Below are 27,683 nucleotides of genomic sequence, written 5' to 3'. Positions count from 1 at the left end.
AAATTTACTAATGTGGCAGAAGTATGAGATGCCTGGATATGGGCATGGCAGCACATTACGGCGTAGAAATATTACGTAGGGTCCACATCAGTATGCTATTTTGGTTCTGTAATATTACGCTGGGATGTGGAAGGATGTCAAAATGTCTGTGCGTCTCATATGACGTCCGTTTTTTCAAGAAACCTGACTGCCTGTTCTGCAAAGCCTTGGGATCAACCTCTTAGCGTATCATAAGGCAGAGATTCTGACACAGCGACGTTAGTAGACGCGTTCCCTCAAGCATGCAATTATTTCCGAAAGGCGCCGTGCCGTTACACCGCCGGCCCTGTTGCTGTCTGAGTCAGTTGCCAGCGGACCGTCAGAGCTCTGGCCATACACAGGTGCGGCTTATGGGACGCGAGCCCTGAATCCATGTGTCCGCCACACAGTGGTTAATGGCAGATGCTGTACCGATTAAGGTACGGGGGCGCGTAGGGGGATTTTGTTCGAAGACATTCAGAAACGACCCGCCACTTTGCTGCTGGCATCTTCGCACGCAGCAGGACTAGGAGCTGAAGAAAAAGTGTGTGAAGAGCTCATTGATAACATACCCTTGGGTAAGGGCCTGTAGCAACGTTGGAGGTTTGACGTCGGCGATGATCCGGCTATCTGATACCGTGCGTTATCAGCCACATGTAATCCATCGATGTATCGGGCTACGCCTAGAGCATTAATCATTTTCGAAACAACAGTTTTTTTCGAGTGATAAAGATTTATCAGTTTCCGTTGAGCCATCGATCACCTTCGTGGTGGAATTACGTTATGGTAAGAATTTGGCCTGGCGTTGTATCAAAAGCCAACGGTCTTTACGGATTTTCCATTTTGTCATGCTTAAAACACATCAAAGTCAACTGCATTACTTGAACGAAGTACTTCGCCGTGAGTATCCCGTTTCAAACACGAAAATTTAGTCGCTTCGTTGAAAGCTGTACCTGTCTGAAATGCGACTGCACCAGCTGAACGCTTTGGTCCATGTGACGCGATTCAAGAATGGCCTTCCGGTCTTCTTGCTTCCCCACCCTTTCCTCCCCGTCCACAATCAGAGCCGGCTTCTGCGGGCTCCGAGTTCTCCAGGATTGCACCTGACGCCGCCGCAAATGTCCTGGTGCCTCGGTGGTAGCGTATTTTTCACGGTGAAGGTACTCTCAGCGCGGCGCGCCAGAATCCCCTCCCCACCCCACCCCACCCCCCCCAAAAAAACAGCGGCCGATGCAACACTTTATACAAGGCGTACCCAACGCCTGCAAACAGGCAGGACAAGACGCGCGGGGCACTCTCGCGACTGACGGCGCACTGCCCAGTGATAACGCAATGAGAGCGACCATCTCAGGACGTCGATCCAAGCGGAAGGCGTTCGCCGGCACTCGTCACCCACCAGACGCTCGTAACACCGAGCTGGATTCGGCCTCCGCTGGGGACAGCAGCGCATGACGCGGCGTCTCTGGCCGTTGATGGTGTGATGTCTGCAGTTAACTGCTTATAGACAGGATGTGAGCAAGAGTCACCCCGTATGTTGCGTTTGAGCAGGTGGTATCAAGCAGCGCATTGACGAGTAAGGTGCGACGGCTTGATGGCACGCAACCAGTCCCGGTTTCCCAGCAGCAGCACGGGTTCGATCGTCTACCCCTACCGCCATGCCATCAGGCAAAATTGGTCACTCGTCACTGCACTGCGGTGGACGAACTTGCTCAGATTTGAGAACTTCAAGCCATCATCGGTGCTTTCTATGCCAGCGTTTGTTGCATGTCGGGCGTTTCACGCGTCTTCTCATCACTGTCCGCCTGCTGGTGCTTGGGCTCGGACTGGCCGCAGGTGCCTGCTCTAAAAGGCGTACGTAACGTGCGCCACTTTAGACGTCGGGGCTCTCGTCACTGCCCCGGCTCGTTTGTTCCCTCGTTCACTCTACTGCAGGGAGTACTTTCCGCTGGTGCCCTCGTCACTGTCGGGGCTTTGTCTGTTGGCGGAGTCGAGTGGCACGTTCCACGAGCCGGGCGCGCGCAGGTTCTTGTCGCTGCCGTCAGTCGGCGCCGGGCCGTCACCTCGCGCCGACCGAAACTGTGGGCCTGGCAAACAGACACAGGTGAGTTCAGGCTCATCTTGTGACGAGTGCCGCGATGACATGGTGAGGTCGGCGTCGGACTGGTCCCGCCTCAGCTCGTGCGTAGGGAGAGCTGAGCTTCGGGTTGATCGCTCAAGTCAGAGTCAGGTAACCAGTGCCCGTGCATGGGTCGACTTCGACCCAGGACGCTGGCACCCGCCTTCGTGAGCACGACCCGCCAGGCTCATTCCTCTGACTCATCTGACCCTGGCTCTTTTCTCTGACCCCTGTGATCCCGGTTCATCCCTCTGGCCCCTCTGAACCCGGTTAATTCCTCTGACCCCTCTGGGCCCGACTCAGTCCTCTGACCCCGGTTCATTCCTCTGACCCCAGTCCATTCTGGCGGCACCCTGCCCCCGCTCACCTTTGCCGGCGAGCCCACCCAGGCTGGGCAGCTCGCCGGCCTGGCGCAGCCGCGTGAAGTGGTACATGGCGTCCGCCAGGTACGTGCTGAAGGCGAGGAATCCGAACACCTGGGCAGGCGGGCGGTGCGACGGTGAGAGCGGGTTGTGACGTCAGAGCCGGCCTGGCACGTGCCCTGCTAGGCCGGTGGTCGGATGGCGTTGACCGTGAGGGACAGAGGGACGAGCTCGAAGTCGTGTTGAACAGACTGTTCGGCGACTGAACGCAGGTTAGGACATCTCCACGGTACGTTTGCCTGTGCCGTTATGCCTAAGTTCAATAAGTTATTGTCAGTTATATCGTGGTTGAGTCATTCATTAAGGCATTCATTTAAGCTGACATTGGCAAGATGGAATTGGTGCGGCCTTGCTGGCAGTATCAGAACTAGAGCGATCTGGGCTAAGAGGGAGCATGCGGGCTCAGGCGATTACTGCGACCTGTGCTTTGATACGAACAGCTTGTCTCCGATGCGAGGCACGATCCTCGCTTTGAGCAGCGTCGCGTGCCGAACCAGTTAGACAATGCGCGCGGGATCTGGGAGTACCTGGTAACGGCGATGGCCTGAGTGCCTCAGCGTGACGCTACAGTTATCGTTTTCCATCCAGCCCGACGTCTGGGAAGCCCAGCGGTTGCTAACAGCCATGCCCCGTGTCTTCCCTTACCGCTGCCGCCTGGAAGCCGGCGCTGACGAAGCCGCCGATGTTCGTCTGTGCTGCCGACGACATCATCAGGAATAGCGCGCAGATGGCCGGCAGCGCCACCACCTGCCGCGGCGGCACGGTCAGTAGCACGGGGGGGGGGGAGTCACCAGCGGGTGGTGACGTCGGCCCCGAACATTAGTCAGTGTCAGCGTCACGTGCGGGTTGACACAGCTCCGTTTCACTTTCCGGCCCCGGCCAGAAGAAGGATATTTTAAATCGGCCATAAGAGATAGGGTTATAGACACACTTATTTGCCACCTGGATCGTGGTTGGGTGAAACACGAAATCGCGAAAATACCTTGGTGTACCACCTGTCGCCCATTACGACTGTACTCTGGTCGGCCGGTAGCATTAGCCAGTCAGATGATCTAACATGACCGAGTGACTGCGCTCTGTTTGTCAAAAAGTATTGTACGAAGCGGTTGTCGTTCAGCGTATGGTTGACCTGTTTCCGCCACGCGCTCCTGGGAACTGGCCGGCGCGCGGTGGTTAAAGCCACGGATACTTACAACAATTCGCCACCAGGTGGTGTTAGTGAAGTACCGATCCACGCCGCAGCCCAGCACCAGGAACAGCAGAATGGAGGAGATGAGGGCGAGGCAGGAGCACACCGAGAGGAACGTCCGCGCCGGGTACGGTGTCAGGGGATACCATAACAGCTCGTTGCAGAGAAAGCAGAGGGCGCACAACACCTGCGGAAGGGAGAAGCACAGCCAGGTGTTGTGACATATAGGGACGACCACAGGGCTGGGACGTGGCACCTCGGAGCGCCGCTTTTGGAGCAGCAAGGTAGAAAAGCAGCTAACTGGTCGTTTCTTTGGAGACGAGGGCTTGTTAAAGTGACCATTTTTCATTACGACTACAATCGTTCGTCCATAGAGTTGTAGATACAGGGTTCGTATTGTCTATCTCCTCGAGTGTCTCTCGGTCTCGTGTCCCCGGCGGTGCATACTGACCGCCCTAGAAAACCTTCCACCATATTCAGGTCATGGGCTGTTGCGAGTTCTCAAAAGTTTCGTCAGAACCTTCTACTTTGTTTAGCCATTGAGAACGCCTCAAGGCCTCGGAGCTTTTGTGCTGACAGCTATAGACCTTCAGTATACTTGAATATTGACAGTATAACCAGCGTTTGCTTGATAACGGCATTTGACCAGTGCGTACCGATATAATAAAGGCTGCTAACTGTAGCATAAGAACTCTGAACACACGCTGAAAAACCAGGAGCTTGAGACCCTTCCTGCTTATACTATTCAGAGCACGTTACTAGTTTTGGCGAAACCGGTCGTCTGGGAGAAGGAGCCTGTAGTACTCCTGAAACTGTTACCAGTGATACCCCTAAATATTCTTAGTGGCCTCTCAGATGGCTGAAGCAACCTCTTATTTGGTCAAGGGAAAAGAGGGTCAAACGTTCTGCAGATGATCTCGGTTGGGTTACGGGTACGACGCAGCCTAACGGCCTGCTGAAGAGGCCAAGGAAGCAGCGCGAAGGCAGTTGGTGCATCCAAAATGACCAGAAGTCATTGGTCACGGTCACCTATGGTACCAGACGGCTCAGTAGACGATTAAATGGCAGCGGGATGACTGAGAGCTGCGATAAAGTTATTTCGTGAAAGTGACGACGAACTCGTGCTCAGACCCTCCGTTTGTTCCTGAATCACCCGGGCTCCTGACCGTTCTCCCTCACGAAAACGCGAACGAGTCGAGTGCGACTCATTCCCGCGCAGGGACTGACGAGATGGTTACCGTTTCTGTCCCCTTGAAGAGGGCGGGCCATGTGTACAGGAAACTCCACTGGAAGTGTCTGGTTGGTGGTGCGCCATCTTCGTCGCTCATGGTGAAGTTTGTGACCTCCAGCCGGACCCAAGCCACCTGTCAGAAGCGAGAGTCCGACTTCAGAGAACGCTGGAAGATTGCAGCTGATATTGCACCAGCTGCTCGAGCCACCACAGGGACAAGCCACTCCGCTGAATCATGAATGGCGCATCTAAGCTGAGGCTCATCGCTGCACCTTCCCTATCTCTCGGGAAGGGGGGAGGGGAGGATACCGATAGTGTAGTGGTAAAGCTGCGCGTCTGGGGAATCACAGTGGTTCGATACCCGCGGTGCCCGTCCTTCCTGCCAGGGCGAGAGTCAGGCCGTGCAACATGGTCTCAGTAGCTGCGTGCGTCGTAAAGACCCATTAACAGAATCTTGGATGGACTCAACACACGAAATAGATGACCCGATACATTCCGAATGTGCGGATCTGAAAACAGACCATCAGTTTTTACCGTTCGATATATAATTCACACGTACCACGTACATATCTATCCAACGGGACTCGTACAGCACGACATCCTCACCTCTTTTACCAGTGGAGTGAGGCTGTGGAATAGTTGACACTGGAAGCGGGCGCTTCACACAGCCACGCCCAATTCACAGCGCTCCTGCCCCAGCCGGCTGTGCGACGGACATCTGCTGCCTCAGGGCGTCTGGACCGGGACACCCCTCCCGCGGCCGGCACCCTCGACCGGCCCACCGCGCCGTTGTGACGAGCCGCCGCTCGGACCGCGCTCAGCCTGCAGATAGGCCGCCGCCCTATCGCGCAGCTCCAGCTCGGCTTCCTGCGGCGGAGCGGAAGCGGCGGCGGACGCACGGCCGGTCGGGACAGCCGTCCTCTCTGTGTTCGCACTGTGACCGCCGGTCGGTCCAGCTGCTGTGGTCGGCCCAGCTGCCGGCGGCTGCAGCGGGGCTGGCAGCCAGATGCTCTGGCTGGTGCCGCTGCCGGTTGGTCCAGCGGAGGTGGCAGCCGCCGTGGCAGAGCGCAGCCGCAGAGCTCGGCCGAAGGGCATTGTAACCATCCAGCGCGCTGGCCAGGCGCGTCGCAAACACCCCTTAGGGCCGTCTACGAGCGTCTTCTCTGAGCCTATGGTTCGGAGATAGCGACAGGCCGGAGCCGGCCGGGAGCGACCGATGTGAGGACATACTGAGAAACAGCCGCCCTCCGCCCCCCCCCCCCCCCCGCCACCGGTATGGGGGCAGATCGGAGCGTGCTGACAATCACCGGTACATTTTTCGCCACACAGTGTGTGCTGTACAATTTTTTACCACCGGCAAATGCAAGGGGATACAGCTAAACCGCGTGACGCGTTGGCGCAACAACAAAGGCCGCAAATGACTTCGGGTGGCTAAGTGCGTAAGTGCTTAGTTCGAACCACCGGGATGGCTTACCATAGGGGGAAAGGAAGGGGAGGGCTTAGGCGGGGTCGGAATGGGAGGCACAGGGGCGCTCCAGTCGCCGCCGCCGTCGGGGGCCGGGCGCGACAAGGCCCGTGTACCAGGCAGTCAGCCATTCGCCACCAGCACCTGGCGGCTTAAGATAAATGACGAAATTTCCCATCGCATTCAGTCTCCACTTGTTTGTTCCCGAAAACGATGCACTCTAATACGTCTCCACAAAAATACCTTGATGTCTAAGTTTCGAAGATATGTCAACCTCACGATCTACACCGCAAGCGGCCCGCCTTTCCACTCCTGCTAAGTCTTGGAATGTTCCGCGCAAGGATACACACGACTGAAAAGCCGAGGCGTTCGAAAAGCCAGCACCGAGCAAACGCAGCACTGCGCCATACAACGCCGCAGATGATGTTCGTCCGGTGACTCAGAGCTCGGCACTGCCCCATACAACGCCGCAGAGATGATGTTCGTCCGGTGACTCAGAGCTCGGCACTGCGCCATACAACGCCGCAGAGATGATGTTCGTCCGGTGACTCAGAGCTCGGCACTGCGCCATACAACGCCGCAGAGATGATGTTCGTCCGGTGACTCAGAGCTCGGCACTGCGCCATACAACGCCGCAGAGATGATGTTCGTCCGGTGACTCAGAGCTCGGCACTGCGCCATACAACGCCGCAGAGATGATGTTCGTCCGGTGACTCAGAGCTCGGCACTGCGCCATACAACGCCGCAGAGATGATGTTCGTCCGGTGACTCAGGGGGCAGCCAACGCAGCCCCGCAGGCGTCTCATAGGCAGTTCCAGAGCAGCCAGTGGCCGCTATGGGGCAGTACGCATGAAACACATAGATATCGTCGGGGCTGGCCGGTCGGCAGGCTTCCCTGGTCGCGGCCACGCCCTGGTGGTCTGCCCACCATAAACCACACTAAACACACACACACACACACACACACCGGCACCACGGTTATCTAGTTTATTTCAAGATAAGGGCATGGCTCTGCAATCGTGTGGCTATCACATGAGGCCGGCCGGGCGAGCGGTCGGCCCGACGTCCAGTGGCGGATCCGGCGACTCCGGCACAAGGATCACAGGTGGGGCGACTGGGGGGCCGGCCGGGCGAGAGGTCGGCCCGACGTCCAGTGGCGGCTCCGGCGCGGGGATCACAGGTGGGGCGACTGGGAGGCCGGCCGGGCAGGCGGGCGGTCGGCCCGACGTCCAGTGGCGGATCCGGCGACTCCGGCACAAGGATCACAGGTGGGGCGACTGGGAGGCCGGCCGGGCGAGCGGTCGGCCCGACGTCCAGTGGCGGCTCCGGCGCGGGGATCACAGGTGGGGCGACTGGGAGGCCGGCCGGGCAGGCGGGCGGTCGGCCCGGCGTCCAGTGGCGGATCCGGCGGCTCCGGCGCGGGGAATCACAGGGGGGGGGGGGGCGACTGTCGATGCAGCGCGCGGTCGCAGCCGGGACACTACGTTGAGCTGTGGCAGTCCTGCCACCTCCGGTGACGTCACATTGTGTGTGACAGGGCGGAGTTCGTCGATTCAGCGGACCAGACCAGCCATTGGTGACGGTAACAGGCAAAATACCAGCATCTGTCAGCTTCCTAGCATCGGCTAACGAGAACGTAACACAAGCATCCATTTAGATAACTGAACTGCAGTCACATGTCGCATAACACAGGCGACTATCATTACAGAACTTCATACATATGCGCAAGTATCTTCCAACAGAAGCACTGGCTTAACAAAGGAGTGGTTCCACATGGCACAAAACCTCCTGCGAAAGCCTACCGAGCTGCTGAAGTCTAGCACCTGCAGCCCACACCTCCACGCCTACATCGAACGGCGCGCACCTCCGTCTCCATCAGCAGCACAACCCTGACCGCCACCACTCGGCACTGAGCGGCCGGACAAACGGGCCTATGGCCGCGCCCGACCATTCAGCCGTTCAGCCGCGACCGTCCGGCGGCGCCGTCCGGCGAGCTTCAGCTCACCGGCAGCTGGGTGAGCGCCGCCATCTCGCGGCGGTGCAGCTGCTCGTGTTGCCGGTACTCCAGCTGGAGGGCGGCCAGGCCGCGGCCGACGGCGGTCGGGCCGGCGCCGGCCGCCGCCGCCGTGTACATCTCGCACCAGACGGGACAGTGGGCGCTCACCGCGCCGCCCCAGTGCCAGCCGTTCGGGATGGCCAGGTGCCAGAGGCCCAGACGCACCACCGAGAAGTGACCTGCCGCAGGGGAGGCGCGAGCTGAGGCGGGCACGCGGCGGGAGGCAGCGGCTCCCTGGCAGGACTACAGCGGCGTAGGCCGGGCACGGCTCCGACAGGCTGCCTGGGTCAGACACGGCTCCGACAGCTGGCCCCGGCCAGGCATGGCCCCAGCAGCTGCCTCGGTCAGGCACAGGCCCCACAGCTGCCTCGGCCAGACACAGCTCTGACGGCTGCCTTAGCCAGGCACGGCCCCGGCAGCTGTCTCGCGACAGCATCGCGCACCAGGCCACTAGAAGGAATGGCTCGAGATGGGTAGCAATTCTAAATATTCACTTGGTGTACACCAACAGACGGCCCCCTGTTCCAAACGTTGATCAGTCGTCGACAACGCGGTTTGAATTGGGTTCACAAAATGTACTCGGAGTCGAATTTCATGAAGGCTGCACGTGCGCCGCTCTCGCGGAGCACATCAGCTGACTACATATTTACCATACATCCTAGACACTACGGCATACAAATATAAGTACCACGTGTCTCAAGCAACTGAGTACCGCACCGTACCGGACCGTCGAGTACAAAAACTCAAGACACCAGCAGCCCCCGCCTGCTGAGCCGCCTCCTCACCGGTAAACGACGCCTCGGTGTGCTCAGTCATCCAGATGTTGGAGAAGCGGCTAGCGGCGCCGTCGCCCGGGCTGCCGGCGACGTTGGTGCTGACGCCCTCTGGCACCACCGGGTGGAACCGGTGTCGCCGCAGCACCTCGAACGCTGCCGACAGCGGGGCAGTCAGCGGGGCCGTCAGCGGCCCGACAGCGGGGTCGTAAGCGGCCCGTCAGCGGGGGCCGTCAGCGGCCCGACAGCGGGGCCGTCAGCGGGGCCATCAGCGGGGTCGTAAGCGGGGCCAGCGGGGCGCCGCCGCCGGTTTGGGAACGTCAGCGCGGCCGGGCCGTGCTGACGGGCCGGGCCGAGCGGTCTCTCAGACGCGCCCGGCTCAGCCACATCACGTGGTTATGCGCGAAGGTGCGTCCACTCTCGGGACCAGCGATGATCTGTCGAGCGATCCCAATGCTACGGGGTGCCGACGGACGTGGCGCGTCCACTCCCAGAGTATGTGAGGCCGGTGCAAAGCACTGACGCGGCCGACGCTGCATGCTGCGATCAGGCGTGCGTGGGTTCAGATTTGTTTAAACACTGCGATTCAGCCGTTTAGCCGCGAGGTAGTCACTCAGCTGTTCATGGCCTGGTTATCCTGCTGCGGCGCGGCACCCGCTGTGCAGCTCCCGCTGGTGCACAGCAGCGTAGCACGCGATGTCGGAGGCACACATCGGCACACACCGTCAGCCGCCAGTTGTGGCGCCGGGCACAGCCATTCACGACAAGGCACAGCTGGACTGTGAGAGCTGACGCAAAAACCCACTGATGTTTTAAGGGCATGCGCCGTTCAGTTGCCATGCTTTTGCCGATCCGGAGGGGAAAAAATCCCATAAAAACTACTCGCGACGATCCAAACAATTTGGCGTTACAAGATAAATGCAGGTCAGGCGAAGCACAAAAACAAAGCCACGTCGGCGATTGGCGCCCCGTGGTGTGCCGTGTTCCGACGGACGTCAACGTGTCCCGACTCCGCGCCCCCCCCCCCCCCCTCCCCAGGCGGCCTCAGTTTGCACCTGGGTCGTCGGCGGGACGGCTGAAGTCCCCCACAACCAGCACATCTTCCTCGTTGTGCAGCATGCGCTCCAAAGCTTCCTCCACGGCCTCCAGTGGTGCTGGCGTAGACTCGGAGTGCGCCTCTCCGCCGGCAGATGGAGGGGCGGTCGGCCAGCGGAGCCGCACGGCGATCACAGAGAAGTGGAACTTGTCCACCTGTGGGCGGAGGCCAAGAAAAAAGTGACAAGTGTGCCAAATGCGAGTGAATCAGCGCGGTTACACAGGGGTGAGACGAGACGAACGTTTGCCGAACGCCTGGCAACCTACGGCTGGCTGGGCGCATGACTTTCACCGAAGTCCCTCTTCGACTTACGCAGTTGCAATGACTCCAGGTCTACTTCTTCAATCCATGCGCGTAATCGAGGATATTATCAAATCAATTTTCTTATCATTCAATCCACTCAACACCGTAACTTAAATAATCGGCGTATTACATAATCACCGCAAATAATCGTTTAAGATAATCAGCTTCATAAGCAGATGGTTTAATCAGCTTCATAAGCGTTTCGTCACATGGCTCTCCGACAAGCCGACAACATGAAGGTCATGACCTCCTCTGGCAGTGCGCCAGCTCGGCCGCACCTCCGCAGACCACTCACCCTGAATTTGCCGACGAACGGCGCTGTGACGTCACTCCGCTCGCCGTCGCCGGCCACCAGCGGCTGGTCGCGCAGCTCGACGCCCTTGCTGACGTCGTAGAGGAAGCCGCAGCGGTGGCCGGCCGGTCCGGGCTCGGAGAGCACCGAGCGCCAGGCGCCGCGCCAGCCCTGCCAGTTCTTCACCTTGTGCAGGGTGGGCGTGTTCAGCTCGGAGCAGATCTGCGGGCGCCGGTCGGGTCACACTGGGCTGGGGTCAGGTCAGGCGGGGCGACAATCGGGTCAGAATGGGCTACACGCGGGTCAGGGGCGGCGCGTAGGAGAGGCGGTGCCGTGGTTGGGTCAGACTGGATCGGGGCCAGGTCAGGTGAGGCGACAATCGGGTCAGGGTGGGATGCACTCTGGTCAGACTGAAGCGGCAGATACGCGAGATGGCGCCGTAATCGGGTCAAACTGGGCGGCAATCGAGCACGACGGCGCTGCACGGCATTTGTCTGTCCAGGCTGTACGGGAGCCTGACAGAAGTCCTTTCAGACTGTATGGGAGTCTGACAGAAGTCCGTTCAGACTGTATGAGAGTCTGACAGAAGTCCATTCAGGCCGTACGGGAATCTGACAGAAGTCTGTTCAGACTGTATGGGGGTCCGACAGAATTCCGTTCACTGTATGGGAGTCTGACAGACGTTTGTTCAGACTGTATGGGAGTCCGACAGAAGTCCATTCAGACCGTATAATAGTTTAACAGTAGTCCGTTCAGACTGTATGAGAGTCCGGCAGTGGTCCGTTCAGACCGTATAATAGTTTAACAGTAGTCCGTTCAGACTGTTGGGGAGTAGGACAGTGGTCCTTCAGCCTGTACGGGAGTCGGCCAGGACTGGGAGGAAGTCGGGTCAAACCTAACAAAACACTGAGAGATTGAGAAGAGGCTGACAGCTTGAGAAAAGGAGAGTTCAGTTCGATTGACACGGTGGAGTGAGACTGGCCGCGAGTCAGATCTGACCGCAGGGGAGTCGGCCAGGGTGAGCCACGGTTGAGCCAGGCTGGGCCGGAGTTGAGTTGGACTTCACAACTTTGACTGAACTGAACGGCCAGACTGGACAAAACGGTGAAACTGGAGTGCGATACTGGACTGGGTGGTCAGACTTGACAAACAAAATAGTCAGACTGGACAAAGAAGACAGCTAAAATAAACAGGGCGAAGGGTCAGACTTAACGAATACGGCGGTCAACACAGACCAAATGGCCAGGGCAGGCGACTCAGGCGGACCACTACGGAGACCTTCAGCAAAACAGAACATCACCCTGGACTGGACGGACACCCTGACGCAGCCACCCAGCCCAACTAGTCCAGGTGGTATGATCAGGCCGACTGGAGGGTCGATGCTGCGGCCGGCACCGGACACCCACGGGCGACACCCGCTGACGTCACCCGAGCAGCAGCGCCGAGCGTTCCAGTTCCTGGCTGAGCGGTCACATGGCCGCGTGTTTACGTTAGCCGGCCGCCCGGGCCGCGGGCCGCGACAGCACCAAAGGCGGCTCGTCCGAGACATCACAGCACAAACCGCACGCAGCGCAGCCCGCCCATGGCACCGCAGGACACTGCGAGACCGAGCACACGGCGGCGGGACGGAGCGTTCGTCCGCGCCCAGCCGCGGACGTCGCTCCGCAGCGGGGGCCGCCTCTGGCTGTGAAGAGCGCCGGGGCAGTAGGCGCAGCCGAAGCCACTGACCTTGCCGAGGGCATCCGGGTCGAGGATCTCCTGGACGGCGACCAGACCGAGCCCGGCCTCCAGCACGGTGCGGCAGATGACCTCCAGTACGCCCGGGTTCGCCGACTTGTCCGCGCACAGGCGCTCCAGGTTCCAGGTGGCCAGGCGGAACACCGGACGGCCGCCCCGCTGGCCCATGAACACCTGGCGGCGGCACGTGCCGTGAGTGCAGCGGACCCCGCGCTGGTGCGCTGCATGGGGTGTGAGTACGGCACCTCTTGGTCGGGCCCCTGCTGCGATCGACGCGTATGCGTTGGGAACGCGGGACCTGTCAGCACAACCTCCTCACGCTGGTCCACAGTTGTGTGTGTGTGTGTGTTAGGAGAGCACGACTACCGCACCGCATCTCCCAACTCCCAACGCTGACTCATGGACACTACGCTGGCCTTCGCAGGGCATGTAGGTCCGATCCGGCCCGATCTACGGGCCGCTCCATAGAAGAATCCGTAGGGCCGGATATGGGCTTACGCTTGCCTTGGTACGCGCGTTAATTCTTGGGGATCCCAACGCGTGAGGATTTGAACCGGTTTTATGCATGCTAGTATTCCATATCTGGTGCGCAAGGCGTTCGAGACGTGCGTTCTGTAGCTCGGAAGCGGCGTTCTGAATAGAGGGGCTTGGGGAGCAGACAAGCATTAGGCATCTTATGTTTTGCTGAGCGCAATGCCAGATACCAGTGTCCGGTCACTGTGAATTAGCTGCGAACTGTTAAGCATGCCCCACATTATCTGAACCGCTAACAGCTATTCAACAGATCACCAAGAACGTGCCAAATGCAGCTCATGTCCTGCAAGACCCTGGTTAACGACTTCTCGCATGGCCGCGCATGGGTACGAAGCTGAGAGGAAACAGTCCTCCTTGCTTACATGAGCCCCATGCATAAGTATTCCAGCCAGTTCCCATCAGTAAGCGGAGGTATTCGCGAGGGCGCCCGAACCCAGCATATAAGCTAAACAGACATGTCATCGCCGCGCCAGCCACATTCGGTCCACAGCCCATCCGACCCAGCCGCAAGTACCGCTGCAACTCAGCGTAGGCAGCTGAGCCCTCCTTCGGCCGGCCAGGGCTCGTGGCCGCTGTCACCTCCGCCGCAACTCGTCACGGTACAGGCAGCTACAAGTCTGCCAGCGACATTCCTGATTTAGGAGCAATATCACTCTTGAAATGACATCCCTGTCGGCCCTCCCCTTTCCCTTGTAACTCTCCCGTCCCGTCCCGTCCCGTCCCGTCCCGTCCCGTCCCGTCCCGTCCCGTCCCGTCCCGTCCCGTCCCGTCCCGTCCCGTCCCGTCCCGTCCCGTCCCGTCCCCCTCCACGCACCTCCTCGAGCACGGGCCGCGGCGAGTGGAGCGCGAGCAGCTCGCACATGTCACCCGATGGTTGCAGGCACGGCACGACGCCCAGCCCCAGCGGCACCGAGTGCGTGCGCCGGTGCTGGCCGAGCCGCGCCGGCGCCGGCGCCGGCGCCGCCGCCGCCGCCGTCGCCGCCGCGCCCACCTCTGGCGGCGCCGTCACAGACGTCTTCTCGCTGCTGCTGCTCTCATGCTCGCTGGCGTCGTCGAGCGTGAAGTAGTGGCGCAGCACGTCCACGCTGCGCCGCGACACGCCGCGCACCTTGGCCAGCTGCCGCAGCGTGCGGAAGCCGCCCTTCTTGTCGCGGTAGTGCAGGATGCGGTCGGCCGTCTCCTGGTTGATGAACTTGACCTGCATCAGGTCGAACATGCTGGCTGTGTTGAGGTTGGTCTTGTGCGGCGACGCGGCGCTCCAGCGGCCGTCCGGGCTGTCCGGACAAAGGCAGGGCACCCTGCCGACGCCGCCAACGGCATGTCAGCGCGAGCAAGCTTAACTGCGGCTTCACCAAACACGACTGTAGCGTGTGTTAATGCGGGCTGAGCTGACGCGCTCACCCTGTTCAAACTAAAATTGATATTTATGTGATTGACAAACGCACCGAGGAATACGATCGCCGCAAACAACGCGCAACCGGATACGACATTCCGAAGGAAGATTTGTATTGCGCAAGCATTGATGCCCGGTGAGGCGGGCTGACAGCAGATGATTGCCGGAGTCGGCATTGGGCCAAAACGGGATTGCACCATAAGCCAGAATAAGGCGGTGGGCCTGAAAGACAGCACAACAGAGCTCAACAGGTGGCGGGCCAAAGAGATCATGCCAAAACCTAGCACAGCGGCGGGTGGAATAAATGACAGCAGACCCCGACTCGGTGACAGGGAGGGGACAGGGCGTCACACCACCGGCTTGCTGACACCGCCCACAGACGACCCGCTGTCGACCTGAGGTCGCCACACCGTAGTCTGACCAGCAGGGAAGGTCGGCAGTCACCACACCGTAGTCTGACCGAGGGAAGGGCCAGAGGTCACCACAGCGCAGTCTGGCCTAGGGGAGAGCCAGAGGTCACCACACCGCAGTCTGACCTAGGGGAGAGCCGAAGGTCACCACACCGCAGCCTGACCTGGGGAGAGCCGGAGGCCACCACACCGCAGTCTAACCTAGGGGAGGACCGGAGGTCGCCACAGCGCAGTCTGACCTAGGGGAGAGCCAGAGGTCACCACACCGCAGTCTGACCTAGGGGAGAGTCGGAGGTCACCACACCACAGTCTGAGGGCCGGAGGTCACGGCACTGCAGTCTGACCTGGGGAGGGTCGGAGGTCACCACACCACAGCCTAAGGGCCGGAGGTCACGGCACTGCCGCAGTCTGACCTGGGGGAGGGCCGGAGGTCACGGCACTGCGGTCTGACCTGGGGGAGGGCCGTCCCACGCAGATGCCGGCGCGGATGCGATGCAGGCGCGCGGCGCCCACTCCGTTCACCAGAGCCAGGTCCTCTGGCTGGCTGAAGCCGCCCAGCGCGTTTCGGTGCGCCACGATGTTGGCGGCCAGCAGTGGCGAGAGGCCCGGCAGCTGCGCCAGCTGCTCCTCAGTGGCCGTGTTCACGTCCAGCTGCGCCGACTGCCGGCAGCGACGCACACCCCCGTCAGCGGATACGCCAGCGACTGCTGGGCGGGCTACACATATGCCGCTGGGACGATGGGCGGATTTTTGACCAGCGCAGATCTTGGGGCCGTTTTCGGTGTTTTTTGAGCCATGCTTTGGGTCGGTTTCGGAGCCCAAAAGTTAGCGGTGGGGAGTGGCGGCGGGTTGGCGGAGAGGGGCGAGACAGACGTACGGACGGGCCAAGACCCCACAAAGGCACAGCGCTTCACCCAGGAAAGGAAGCGGAGGACAGTCACCAAATCTGTCAGCGGAGTCCACATAGAGAGAACCGCATATGGGTGCGCGGAGCTAGGCAGTGACGGGGGCGCCACGCGGACATCGTGAATCGGGGGTCTGACAGGCCGGCCGTCCCGCACCGCTGTCGCAGCGATCACACGGGTGTCTGAAGCACGTTGGCCATGGCACAAACTGTGTGTCTGGCAGACACTCGTCTCCACAACAGACGGTACATATGACACGTGGACGGCTGAGACACGCCGGCCCTGACGGTGGCCCTGGCTCGGGGCGGCCGCCGCGGGGTCGGCATCAGCTCCGATCGCTCGCAGAGAGCGAGCGTATGGCAACACTGCCCGAGCACGAGCCGGTGGCTGGCCCGGCGCCGCGCGCGTGTGTGCTGTTCCTGACGGCGATACCGCGCGCCGCACGCGCACACGGCGTGTTATCAGCCACCGGATGGGGGGTCGGAGGTGAGGGGGGGGGGGCGATTGTGGCCTCCGGGCAGGCTGATTGGTGCACGTCGGCCGTCACCAGCGGCGTCGCGGACGTGACGTCAGCCTGGCGGAGCGCCCTCCCGCTCCCCCGGCCAGAGTCCGGACAAGGGACGGCGCCCGGCAGCGTCCGCTGCGGTCACAAGTTCTTTGAGCGCCGACGTCTGGCGTCGCTGTTAAGAGCCGCTTGAGCGCATTACAGGTTGTTTGAAGAGCATTGGATTGCAAAAGAAAGAGCATGAAGGACAGCTTGCTATCGTAATGACGATCATCTGTTACGCAGTGAACGAATGGTTGAAGCATTAAGTTAAAGCATTTAAGTTAAAGTATTAAGTTGAAGTCATTGGGTTGAAATATTCAGCTGAAGTACTAAGTTGAAATATCAAGCTGAGGCATTAAGTTAACGTATTAAGTTGGAGTTTTATGTTGAAACATTCAGTTGAAGTAATAAGTCGAAGTATTCGGTTGAAGTATTAAGCAGAAGCATCAAGTTGCAGCATTAGGCCGAAGTTCCACGGGTCACTGTCAGAGTGGACTTAACAAACTAGATGTTGCGTTCCTAGGCTGAAAATAACGGACCGTCATCATACCAAGGCGCGAAGGTTGAACGGCAAATATTAAGCAATCATTGGGCTATATTATGAGGATTTTATTATATGAGGATTGCCGACGCTTCTGGTAGACGTTTTCACCTCACGCACGTTTGCAGCGCAATAACTTTCACAAAAACTAGAAGCTTAAGGTCTTTCTGCCTGGCATCGAAAAGGACCATTGATACAGGTCATGGCAGGTCAGGTCACGCCAAGCTCAGCTGTCACAGCATACCCAGTACACAGACGGTGACGTCAGTCCTTAGCTCGAGGTCTGCCAATGTCCGTCGCCTTTCACCAGCCACTGAACAGGTCAGACCGAGCGACCGCGGTCGAAGCGTCACGCGTCACGTCACGTCACCAAGCATCACGTCAGCGGCCGACTGGCGTACCTTGAAACCGGCGCCGAGCATGTTGAACGTGGCGCTGATGTCTCTGCCGCGGAGACGGCGCCGCAGTGAGCGCCGCAGGTGGCTGGGTAGTGTGGAGGAGCGGGCGCCGCCGTCGACGGGCTCGAACGCCGGCGCGCTGCTCCGCTGACCCATGGCTGGGAACAAGGGCACGTCGTTGGACCGGGCGCGACGCCGGCCGTGACAGGGCGAGCGCATTCCGGCGGCAGCGGCTGGCGCGTTGCCGGCGGCCAAGGGCAGACGGAGCCAACGCTTGGTGTACAGCGGTGACCCCAAGACACAAAAAGGCGGCCGCGGCCGACGACACGCTCGTGCCGCGACGGTGGATGACGCGGCGCGCTCGGAGGGAGCAAAGCTCGCGTGCTCGGGGTTTCTCTCGTGACCACGGTGTCTGGACACGCAGGCGGGCCGAGCCCATAGGTCACACGGCGTGTCCCGCTGAGTGAATCACCGGCCATGAAGCCAATGCTGTCTCACCGACAGAATCACTGGTGTGTGCCTAGGTGTGTCCCACGGACACGGAACCACTGTCGGCACGACTGGCACTGACCGTTATCCCTAGTCCGGCTGCAAATGCGCAATATCTCAAAGCCGCCGGCTCTGTTGCTGCATACTAATCAATACGACGGGTTTGATGAAAGCTTATTTTGTCGAAGCCAAACTGGACCTATCCAGTTTCATTCTGTGAACCTGTTGTTGATTCCAGTCGTCGGCCTACGGGGATTTTTCTCCGTGAAAATAGCACTTGGATTATGAAGGCCGGTTAGGAAACACCAATGCACATCAGACTACGACCTCCCTGAAGGTACACGCACCAGGTGCATATACTGTCCTTAAAAAAGCCTCGCAAAAACGTTCATATCATTACGACTGCATGGGTCGCAGGCCAGTGGGTAATATTATATTTCAAGGCCTCCACGAATCATTATTAGCATGCCAAGCGTGCCACACGCAGTTGAACTGTACTCGACACAGCCGACCGTCATTCAAACAACCGAACAACAAATCCAGATGAACGTGAGGCGAACGAACGAGATGGGATCCTCCCAGCACCGGCGCCCTGCCTCTCCGGTAACCACGATTGTATTTCGGTTGCGATAAGCCCGTTCTTTCCGAGCCCTCCGAGCAACACGCCCTTCAATGTCATTGCCATCCTTCATAAGCTTCGAGGACGCTGCGTTCCCATGACTTGGGACCCTTCAAGGTCGGCCCATGTCTCGGACGGGGGAGCGATAAGTGACCGCACTCCGGAGGTACGCGGCCACTTGACCAGCGTCGCTGCCGGGTTCATCGGCCTAGCCTCCGGGCGAGGGTCGATCGCCCCGGGGGACGACGGCACCTGCCACCGCACCAGGGCGCTCGCTGGGTGCCACGGCGACGACGCCAACGCAACTCGCGAGATACTCCGGCCCTGGCAACCGAAGGTCATCGAGGCCGTCACACCGCCAGCGCGGCTGCAGTCACATAGAGTGTCGGGGCCGCTAGCGCGGCTGCAGTCACACAGAGTGTCGGGGCCGCCAGCGCGGCTGCAGTCACACAGAGTGTCGGGGCCGCCAGCGCGGCTGCAGTCACACAGTGTCGGGGCCGCCGGCGCGGCTGCAGTCACGCAGAGTGTCGGGGCCGCCAGCGCGGCTGCAGTCACACAGAGTGTCGGGGCCGCCAGCGCGGTTGCAGTCACACAGAATGTCGGGGCCGCCGGCGTGGTTGCAGTCACACAGAGTGTCGGGACCGCCAGCGTGGCTGCAGTCACACAGTGTCGGGGCCACCGCCGCCCCACACCGCCGGTGCAGCTGCAATCACGCAGAGCGTCGGCGCCAGTCGCCCCCGCTGAGAATGTGAGACTGTTCGCCTGACTATTCCTGAATCGAGGCTGGTGCGGGGTCTTTCCCCGCACAACCAACAGCCTCGATTCAGAGGCACATTCGGCCAAGCTGTTATTCCATCTGATGGCTATTTGGTCGCATGGCTAACTCGCTTGCGAACCACTGGAAATTCGAGTGATCGATGAGCACAGCTTGTTGCATATATACTAAACCCGGCGCCGAAGTGGTCCGAAGTCGTGCCATGTAATAATGCCGTTCCATATTATTAGCCCTTCAGATCCCAGTGCCCATCGTCATCGCGGTTTCTACCCTGCTACGCAATCATTGCGTAGCAGGATAAAGGTATTAGGTGGCCGCGCATTATGCGCGGTCACCTATTATTATTATCACATCATGCCTCGTTCGATTCCTTTTCAGGGAACCGAACCGCCGCCACTTTGAGGCTTTAACCAGCACAATTTGTGTCGCTCGCTGAGAGGCATTGCCCGCATACTAACCACTAAAGCAACGGCATGGCCAACCTATGTAGCAAGGCTTAGCCGGCGTGATACTCGTATAAGAGAGAGCGAGATAGGGAAAGAGACAGAGACAGATAGAGGCAAAGGTAGACAGATGGACAAAGGCAGACAGAGACAAAGGCAGACAGAGGCAGTCAGAGATAGAAACAAATGCAGACAGAGACAGAGTTCAGAGGCAGGTCAAAGATAGAGACAAAGGCAGACAGAGACAGGGACAGAGACAAAGCGTCGGCATAATACAATCCTCAAGTCACAAGCCTGTAATACATTACGTGTTTTGTCTTGCTTTGGCGCCACACCTGCCTCACCATCACACCAAATAAGAGCATTGGACAAAAATGAGCTCAGCACTGGCATATCGGCACCACATCTTCCTGACAGCACATGTCGGGGCCCAAAACGCCGTCGTCGCACCTCCCTCCCCATCACACAACTTGCAATTGTTACGCATTACACCACCACATCGAGTGAGCATCACACTTTTATCACACCGCACCGCGTGTGAGTGTTCCACCTTTCTCGCTGTCAACCAATGCACGCGTCACGACTTCCTCACGTCACACCAAGTGCCTGCGTCATATGTTCCTCACCACCGCACAACGTGCTCGTGACGCACCTTCGACGTGAGAAAGGTGCGTCAGGTGTCCTGCTTCGCATTACACGTGTGACATGAGGCGCAAGTATCCGTTTCACACCGTCGCTACCACCACCCGAGACCCGTATTATCAGGCGGTGACGTCATTACGAGTCAGGCCGCGCCACGCGCTCGTGCCGTGCCGTTTGATTGGTCCGTTCCCGGCCGACGACTGCCCCAATCAATGCTGCTCGGCATAAGCGGCGCACCCGCGGTCCGCACCCGGCGGATCGACAAGGAACTGAGAAAGGGAGAGGGGGAGGGGCAAGGGGCGGTGCGAGAGCGACGCGGATGTCGGGAACCCACAACAAACGTCAGCCGAAATATCGGCCTAGTCCCAATTAGGCTCACCCTCTCAGTGCAGCCGATGGATCGTGGATAGTACGTATAGCAAGGCGGGCGCAGCCGGACATGATAAAAACCAGCCGAGCCAATCAGTCTCAGGGCTGCCCTGACCCATATAGGCCAGCTGGCCTCGTGCTAGGGTGTTGCTATGGTGACCGCTGTCAGTCGTCGGTCCGTCGGGCGTCAATAGCTAACGGGTCTTCCGCCGTCAGCCGCGGTAGCGGTCGGCTCATACGGCGGCACCAACCCCGGATTGGATGGATCGAAGGTGATCACGCTGAAGGCGTTGGATTCTCGCGGTTCGCTCACCGTCAGTTTTGACGTCAGACCTGCGTGAGCTGATTTGACTCTCCAATTTCAATAAATACGAGGCTAAATCATTTCGCTTCACTCTCGGAACGCCGGTCAAGTGGCTACCGGAGCCGTCGGTCAGTCAGCCGCAAATTACGGCGTACGTGCGTGCTAGATGCGTGTTGAAAGAGGCTTGCTGTTCCTTCCCTCAGGTCTCCATTATCCTCACTTTCCCAAAGTGCTTAAGCCTCGGTTCGCGGCGCCCCCCTCCCCCTCCCTTCCCCCCCCCCCCTAAGGAGAGAATGACCTTCAGGCGTTTGCCCCAGTGGCCGCCAGCATCCGGCTTCTCAAGGTTACAGCAGTCAGAGTTTTCCAGTATTTAGGCCAGGAAGTCCCAGGGTTTATCTCTGATGCTGCTCACTGGTCCAGCAACGGCAACTTTTTATCAGATCGATGCCCTTCAGAAAAAAAAACAATGAGCCAGCCGGACCCAGCATTCACATCAAACGATGCTCCGGCCGGACCCCGCGTCCCGATCAAACGATGACCCGGCCGGACCCCGCGTCCAGATCAAACGATGACCCGGCCGGACCCTGCGTCCAGATCAAACGATGACCCGGCCGGACCCGCGTCCAGATCAAACGATGACCCGGCCGGACCCCGCGTCCAGATCGAACGATGACCGGGCTGGACCCAGCGTCCAGATCAAACGATGGCCCGGCCGGACCCCGCGTCCAGATCGAACGATGGCCCGGCCGGACCCCGCGTCCAAATCAAACGATGGCCCGGCCGGACCCCGCGTCCAGATCGAACAATGGCCCGGCCGGACCCCGCGTCCAGATCAAACGATGGCCCGGCCGGACCCCGATCAATAGATGCCGCAAAGCATAGCCGCGTGACCGCGAGCGGCACGCACTGGCCTGTGAGCCGCTTGGCGCGTGTCTCCTCGGCTCAGCCCCGAGACGGTCCGGACCGCTTGGCGCGTGTCTCCTCGGCCCAGCCCCGAGACGGTCCGGACCGCCTGGCGCGTGTCTCCTCGGCTCAGCCCCGAGACGGTCCGGACCGCCTGGCGCGTGTCTCCTCGGCTCAGCCCAGAGACGGTCCCGACCGCCTGGCGCGTGTCTCCTCGGCTCAGCCCAGAGACGGTCCGGACCGCTTGGCGCGTGTCTCCTCGGCTCAGCCCAGAGACGGTCCGGACCGCTTGGCGCGTGTCTCCTCGGCTCAGCCCAGAGACGGTCCGGACCGCTTGGCGCGTGTCTCCTCGGCTCAGCCCAGAGACGGTCCGGACCGCCTGGCGCGTGTCTCCTCGGCCCAGCCCCGAGACGGTCCGGACCGCTTGGCGCGTGTCTCCTCGGCTCAGCCTGGGGACGGTCCGGACCACTCTCTCTTTGAAGATGAGAGCCGCTGGACCCGCTCGTCCGGGACGAGCACTTTCAAAGGAGTGTAATCGCACGCCAGCGCTCATATGCTGTGATGAGCAAGAGCGGATCCCAGGGGCCCACGGGGTTATGGCCCTTCCAAAAACGGAGGACCTCCTTAATGTTAGTCCGTTTTGCAACATTTAAGAGTTTCGACACATACAAGTTTCAGCTTCATAACATTTATGACTCACCCTCCATCAGGACATAGAGTCCCTGCCAAGATCTGTTGCTGGAGCGCCTCTGGTGGTAAATTATAGTACCCGTGGCACGAGGGAGGCCTTGATCACGCCAGCATTGTGGTTTCGACGCCGAGCGCCGCCGCGCAGCAGCCGTCCCAGCGAATAATCGGATCAGGCCTCATCAGCCACCGGACCGATCTGCGAGGCCCGCCGCCGCCGCCGCCGCTTGCAGCCCGCCCCGGGTCTCTCCGTCACGACAGCCCAGGCACGCGCTCCACCCGCGCGTCACGTGCCCGTGACGCTGCGCCCGTCGGGGGTAAAAGGGGGGGGGGGGGTTACCGGGGACGGCGGGGCGGCGGCCGCGGCTCTCCGGCGGCCGGGGTCAGCCGGTGTGCGCGGCCCTCACCGGACGGAAGGCCCCACCAGCCGGTCGCTGAGGTACCGGCGACCGTCCCACAAGTGGCGCTATCGGCGAGCTATCTGGCCGCTGATACGGCGGCCGGCGAGACGCCGACGCGCACTGCCGATTCATTCGAGGCGCGCGTCCGGGTGCCCCGCCCCGACGCGTGGGCCGCGCTCGCGGAAACGGTCCCCCCGCCTCTGGGAAACCACGCTCTCAGTTCTGGTGGTCCGCCAAGGGCCATAGTTTACAGCTCTGCGCCGACCCGGGCTCCGCCTAGTGACGGAGCCCGGGTCGGTAGCCGGGCTCCGCAGATGAAACAGGGAGCAGCCGAGGTGGCACACCTCGGCTGCTCACCGTTTTGGACAAGCTGTTGCCCAGGACGGCTCGGGTGTTCTAGTCTCGCACAGCGACCGGCGCGGTCCCCATCGGGTGGGGCACGTCGGGCCCACCGGGCGGCCGGCTGCGTAAACTGGTCAGGGTCTTGGACGCCCGCCAGACCGTCCTGTCCCGTCCCGTCTCGCCATCCCGGGCCGAAAGCGGCGTCCGCTCAATGATTTCAGCTGCGCTGCCAAGTAGCGCCGGCTGCGCTGAGCGCCGCGCGCCGTGTGAAGAATACGCGCTAGGCTGATGACGGGCGAGGAGCGTTGTCACGACATAAGCCGGACGCGCTCACCGACGTGACGTGACATGACGTGACGTGACGTGACGTATGGCAGAGATCGGGCTTCGCCGCTCGCTGACGCAGAGACAAGCACCACAACAAACCGGACCCATGGCCAGGACGGGAGTTGAGGGGGAGGGGAGAGGGAGATAAGGGGACTGGGCATCAGTGGGTCACGGGGTCGAACATTACCGCTTTTCAGCACGCGAGGCGTCTACCCTCGTCGCGTGGAATGGAACAACGAACGAACGTCCCTGCGCCGGGACAGGGCGCGTGAAAGGTTTCGCGTATCATTTGGCTCCTCAGTGATAGTGGAGGGGAGGCAACATGATAGGCACGCCTAGTCCGACATGTAAAATTCTAGACAACAGCGCTATTATCTACATCTGGCGGAGCCGCTACTGGTCATGTCAATGTCTATGCCTGTGGACATCCAATGTAAAGCTGCGCCTTTTCAGAACTATGGAAAGGAAGCTTTGTCGCTTTGGCAAAGTGGGCAACGATCACACCCCTCAACCATTATCAGGTTATTAACGGGTGGGCCGATTCCCCTGGTGGGCCTCGTTCAAGGACGGCGACGTTGCGCGTCACGACAGGCGATACAAAAGGGAACAGCTCGGCGCGTGCTACTCGGCTTTAGCTTTAGCTTCAAACTGGAAACGGCTCACACTGGCGGGCCACGGCTTGGCGAACGCGGCGGCAAACTTATCAGCAACTTGAATCATACACAGTCGGTTTCCTCAACGCTACAGCTGGCATGGGTGGAGAAGCGTTTTTGAAGTTGGTGTGGGTTAGTAGCAGACCCTCCAAGTTAGTGTGGAGAACACACAAATTGAAACTTTGCACCTACCTCAAGATGCGTTATTTAATTATTATTTACGTCATTCTCTGCCAAATGTCCACCAAAAATATAGATTTCTATTCAAAGAGTATCCTTTGATTGGTAGTTTAACATGTGCTGCATAAGGTGCCTGTAATTTCTATGTGAAGCTGATTGCCTTGCGTAGAAGCAGGCAATAGCCCTGATGGGACCAACAATGCATTGATCCGCTCCACACTGCTTGCAATGTGATGCACTGTAGGTTGTAAAACTATTTCGTTACCCTACTATTGCAAATATTATAATTACGAGGAAATGGCAGGCGCATGTACAGGCTGGTGTAGACTTTCCCCACTGACTTTTAAGATGGGGTGGATTTTTCCAGGCCTACCACATGCGAGCTTCCGTCCGCGATGACTACTCACCGGCCATATATCACAACGTACACAACCAGAGTGCACAGCTTTTTTGCTACACTGCCAAGAATTGTTTATCGTTAGAACTTTGCAGGAAGAGCGCGCGGAGCCAAAATGTCGTTGTCATTTTCATCCGCAGCGATCCCACAACGCCGGAGACGGCGCGCAGAATTGACAATGATCGGTCGCTGAGAACTCAGTGGGATGAAAAGCTCTTTTGCATTGGAAATTTCTGCTCACTCCAGGTAAAATTAAAAAGACAAACTTTCAGTGAGCGCATTCAATCCAAACTGCATGACCTTGACCTAGAACAGGCAACGTAAGGGGCGGAGTGCGAGCCCCTGTATTTCCGTCCCTTGTGTTGTCATCCCGACGTCACCGTCAACTATGACTGCGGCCAGGGAAGACTGCATCCTCAAGGCGTATTTGTAAACTTACGGTAAGCCATAAAGATGACAAGCAGTGAAGCTCGGCTAGCTCAAGCCGACGGCCCAGTTTTCCACAGGCACATGGGACATGTCAATATTCACATTTCACCTTGCTAGTCTTTGCAAGTGTTGAGAAGATCGCAGTTGCCGACACCTGGCGGTTTGGCACCTCCTCGGTTATGCTGTGGCAGCTCGTTTTCAACGCGTCGAAACCATTTTCTTTAAATGCCTGCCACCAGCCGATCACATGTTCAGCGCGCGGATCTTTCCACTTGTAAACATCGTGACATCGTTGCTTTAGGGTGCACCAACTACGATGGTTAATGGTAGTAAACGTTAGAAACTAAAGAGATAGGCCATGTATCCAAAAGCTCCCAAGTTCTTCCTCCAACGTGTACAATATGTCGATTCCATAGCGCGATTTTCACTGCGAGGAGCTCCCAGAAACCTGAAAGGACAACGCTTTCAAGCTCTGTGTTCAGCCCTAGTGCAATGATTCAAAATGTTTCGTGATGAGGTTACCGCCAGGTAGTTATCGCCTCACATTGGATCAATGATGAGAGCGAAATCTCCCGGCGTGATTACACCTCGAGGAGAAACTCCTGGCACACAGAAGGGCGCTGTATGAATCGGAACACTGCCGGAACTCTCCACACATTAAACTTATCTGTACTGGGGATACCTCATCGATATGGGCTCTAACAAGAAGACATCTTCATTTTCGGTGGTCTGCCTGACGAGCGAAGCAGAGACTCTCGACAGCTGATGCTGCCCAGCGGCTTGAAGTAGCCAATTCTGAACGCACCTGTGCTTCGTAGGGTGACCAGAAATGGACGGTCGGCGCAAGAATGGGTCGCATAATAGCTCTTTCACGCGAAGGCCATTCGCAAGGCTTGTTTAGGCATCATGACCCCAGTGACTCACACGTGACTCCGCCGCCCACCCACACCCAAGACACGTGTCACTCCGTCCAGGGACTCCCCCGCCCACCCACACCCAACACACGTGTCACTCCGTCCAGGTTTTCCCCACCTACCATTAAACGTAGTGCAACAAAACATTTGGCCGTCCAACACTAACAGGTGATGTGCACCAACAGGCTTGCTAACAACCGATACAGGGAACCGAACGCAACGGACGTCGACGGCTGGGCGCGTCGGTGACAGACAAAGGAGCGTTCGACGCCACAGGTTAGACAGACGGCGCTAGTCAGTCCGCGTGATTGTCCAGCCGGCCTGATGTCCCGTCTCTCGACTTTGACACAAAAACAACAGTCACGTGCCCAACTCCTGCTGAGATCCAGTGCGCACATGGCGCATCGCAGACACAAACACATGTCTGATCTTTTGTACGGAGAGCCTTTCTGGGGATGACGTCTGGCAGTTCCAGCGGGACAAAAAAAAAACAGTCGACTTCGGCCCCGGGGTCACCTCATGGGACGAGCATGCGGTGCGACAGGCGCGTGACAGCATCCACGCCTACACTTCATCTGAATGGGCCTTATTCGAACATTTTTCCGCTACACGCCATGTTTGATACAGCAGCTTCAGCTTCGGCAGCAACAGCCTCGCCAGTACCATAACTGCTCAGCAATCTTTGACCGGCGCTGAATCAGCGCGGAGCGTGGGCGGCGAAGTATCAGTGGGGCCCCTGGCCCGGCTTTCCTGCACCTGACAAATCCCTGAGAACGCACGGAGAATGGTACACAACAGGTTTCTCCATCCCGTTTCCCGGGCCATACCCACCGCAGCTGGACAGGATCAGCTCTCACCTGTGGTTGCCTGTCCCTGTTGGCTTCAGGCGCACAGCCCGCCTGACAGGCGCTGGTACAGCGCGGCGCTCACGGCACCAGGTCCCGGCAAGCCCCGTGAGCACACCTCTCCGTCTGCCACCCCCACCGGCTGACGGTGGCGTCACTAACGCGCGAGGCGCCGCAGCACCACACCGCCAGCCGGGCCTGCGCGCGCAGCCTTCGCTCAGGACAGCCGCACTCCGTGGCCTTGAGCCTGCTGCCGGCCGCCGGGCTGCTCGCTCAGGGGTCGACGGGGCGGGGGGAGGGGCGACCGGGGTCAGCGACAGACAGCCGGTCCGGACACCTGGGGCGCTGTTGGTGGGACAGACTGCCCGGTGGTGGCTCGGCCTGAAGCCACCTCCGGCGCGGGGTTGGACGGCAGAGATCCGCGTCGAAGCCCAGCGGTTTCGGGAAAGATGACAGAAGATATGGACTGGTATCCAGGGCCACGAGTCTCTGTGGTCCAGGGTACGAGTTTCAGAGCCAGCACGCGAACTTTCAAGCA

At 59.4% G+C, this 27,683-nt stretch overlaps 2 protein-coding genes across 2 annotated transcripts; both read right to left on the bottom strand.

The window, feature by feature from the left end:
- Positions 1–1,249: 1,249 nt before the first annotated feature.
- On the bottom strand, positions 1,250–5,780 carry LOC119089759 (uncharacterized). Its single transcript, XM_037212573.1, has 6 exons — positions 5,583–5,780; positions 4,984–5,109; positions 3,750–3,932; positions 3,202–3,303; positions 2,502–2,610; positions 1,250–2,102 (listed from the first exon to the last, which is right to left on the bottom strand). Exons 2-6 carry the CDS (start codon positions 5,071–5,073, stop codon positions 1,942–1,944), a joined length of 645 nt encoding a protein of 214 aa, XP_037068468.1. The 5' UTR covers positions 5,074–5,109; positions 5,583–5,780; the 3' UTR covers positions 1,250–1,941.
- A 2,062-nt stretch (positions 5,781–7,842) lies between these two features.
- On the bottom strand, positions 7,843–27,286 carry LOC119089609 (endonuclease/exonuclease/phosphatase family domain-containing protein 1). Its single transcript, XM_037212386.1, has 9 exons — positions 27,158–27,286; positions 17,430–17,584; positions 15,487–15,695; positions 14,047–14,530; positions 12,690–12,872; positions 10,965–11,183; positions 10,326–10,521; positions 9,283–9,426; positions 7,843–8,676 (listed from the first exon to the last, which is right to left on the bottom strand). Exons 2-9 carry the CDS (start codon positions 17,580–17,582, stop codon positions 8,438–8,440), a joined length of 1,827 nt encoding a protein of 608 aa, XP_037068281.1. The 5' UTR covers positions 17,583–17,584; positions 27,158–27,286; the 3' UTR covers positions 7,843–8,437.
- Between the last annotated feature and the right edge of the window lie 397 nt (positions 27,287–27,683).

The sequence above is a fragment of the Pollicipes pollicipes genome, unplaced genomic scaffold (genome assembly GCF_011947565.3).
Source record: "Pollicipes pollicipes isolate AB1234 unplaced genomic scaffold, Ppol_2.1 Scaffold_3087;HRSCAF=3621_pilon_pilon_pilon, whole genome shotgun sequence".
In the NCBI taxonomy this organism is placed as follows: domain Eukaryota; kingdom Metazoa; phylum Arthropoda; class Thecostraca; order Pollicipedomorpha; family Pollicipedidae; genus Pollicipes; species Pollicipes pollicipes.
This window is presented reverse-complemented; position numbering and strand designations above follow the sequence as displayed.

Excerpts from the sequence above, each read along its gene's own strand:
- LOC119089759 (XM_037212573.1), bottom strand. The coding sequence starts at position 5,073 with ATGAGCGACGAAGATGGCGCACCACCAACCAGACACTTCCAGTGGAGT. Across the intron at positions 3,933-4,983 it reads TCTTCAAGGGGACAGAAACG|GTGTTGTGCGCCCTCTGCTT; the intron begins GTAACCATCTCG and ends TCCCTTCCGCAG. Across the intron at positions 2,611-3,201 it reads CCGGCTTCCAGGCGGCAGCG|GTGTTCGGATTCCTCGCCTT; the intron begins GTAAGGGAAGAC and ends CCGCCTGCCCAG.
- LOC119089609 (XM_037212386.1), bottom strand. The coding sequence starts at position 17,582 with ATGGGTCAGCGGAGCAGCGCGCCGGCGTTCGAGCCCGTCGACGGCGGC. Across the intron at positions 14,531-15,486 it reads GTGGGACGGCCCTCCCCCAG|GGTGCCCTGCCTTTGTCCGG; the intron begins GTCAGACCGCAG and ends CGGCGTCGGCAG. Across the intron at positions 11,184-12,689 it reads ACCCGGATGCCCTCGGCAAG|ATCTGCTCCGAGCTGAACAC; the intron begins GTCAGTGGCTTC and ends CGGCGCCCGCAG.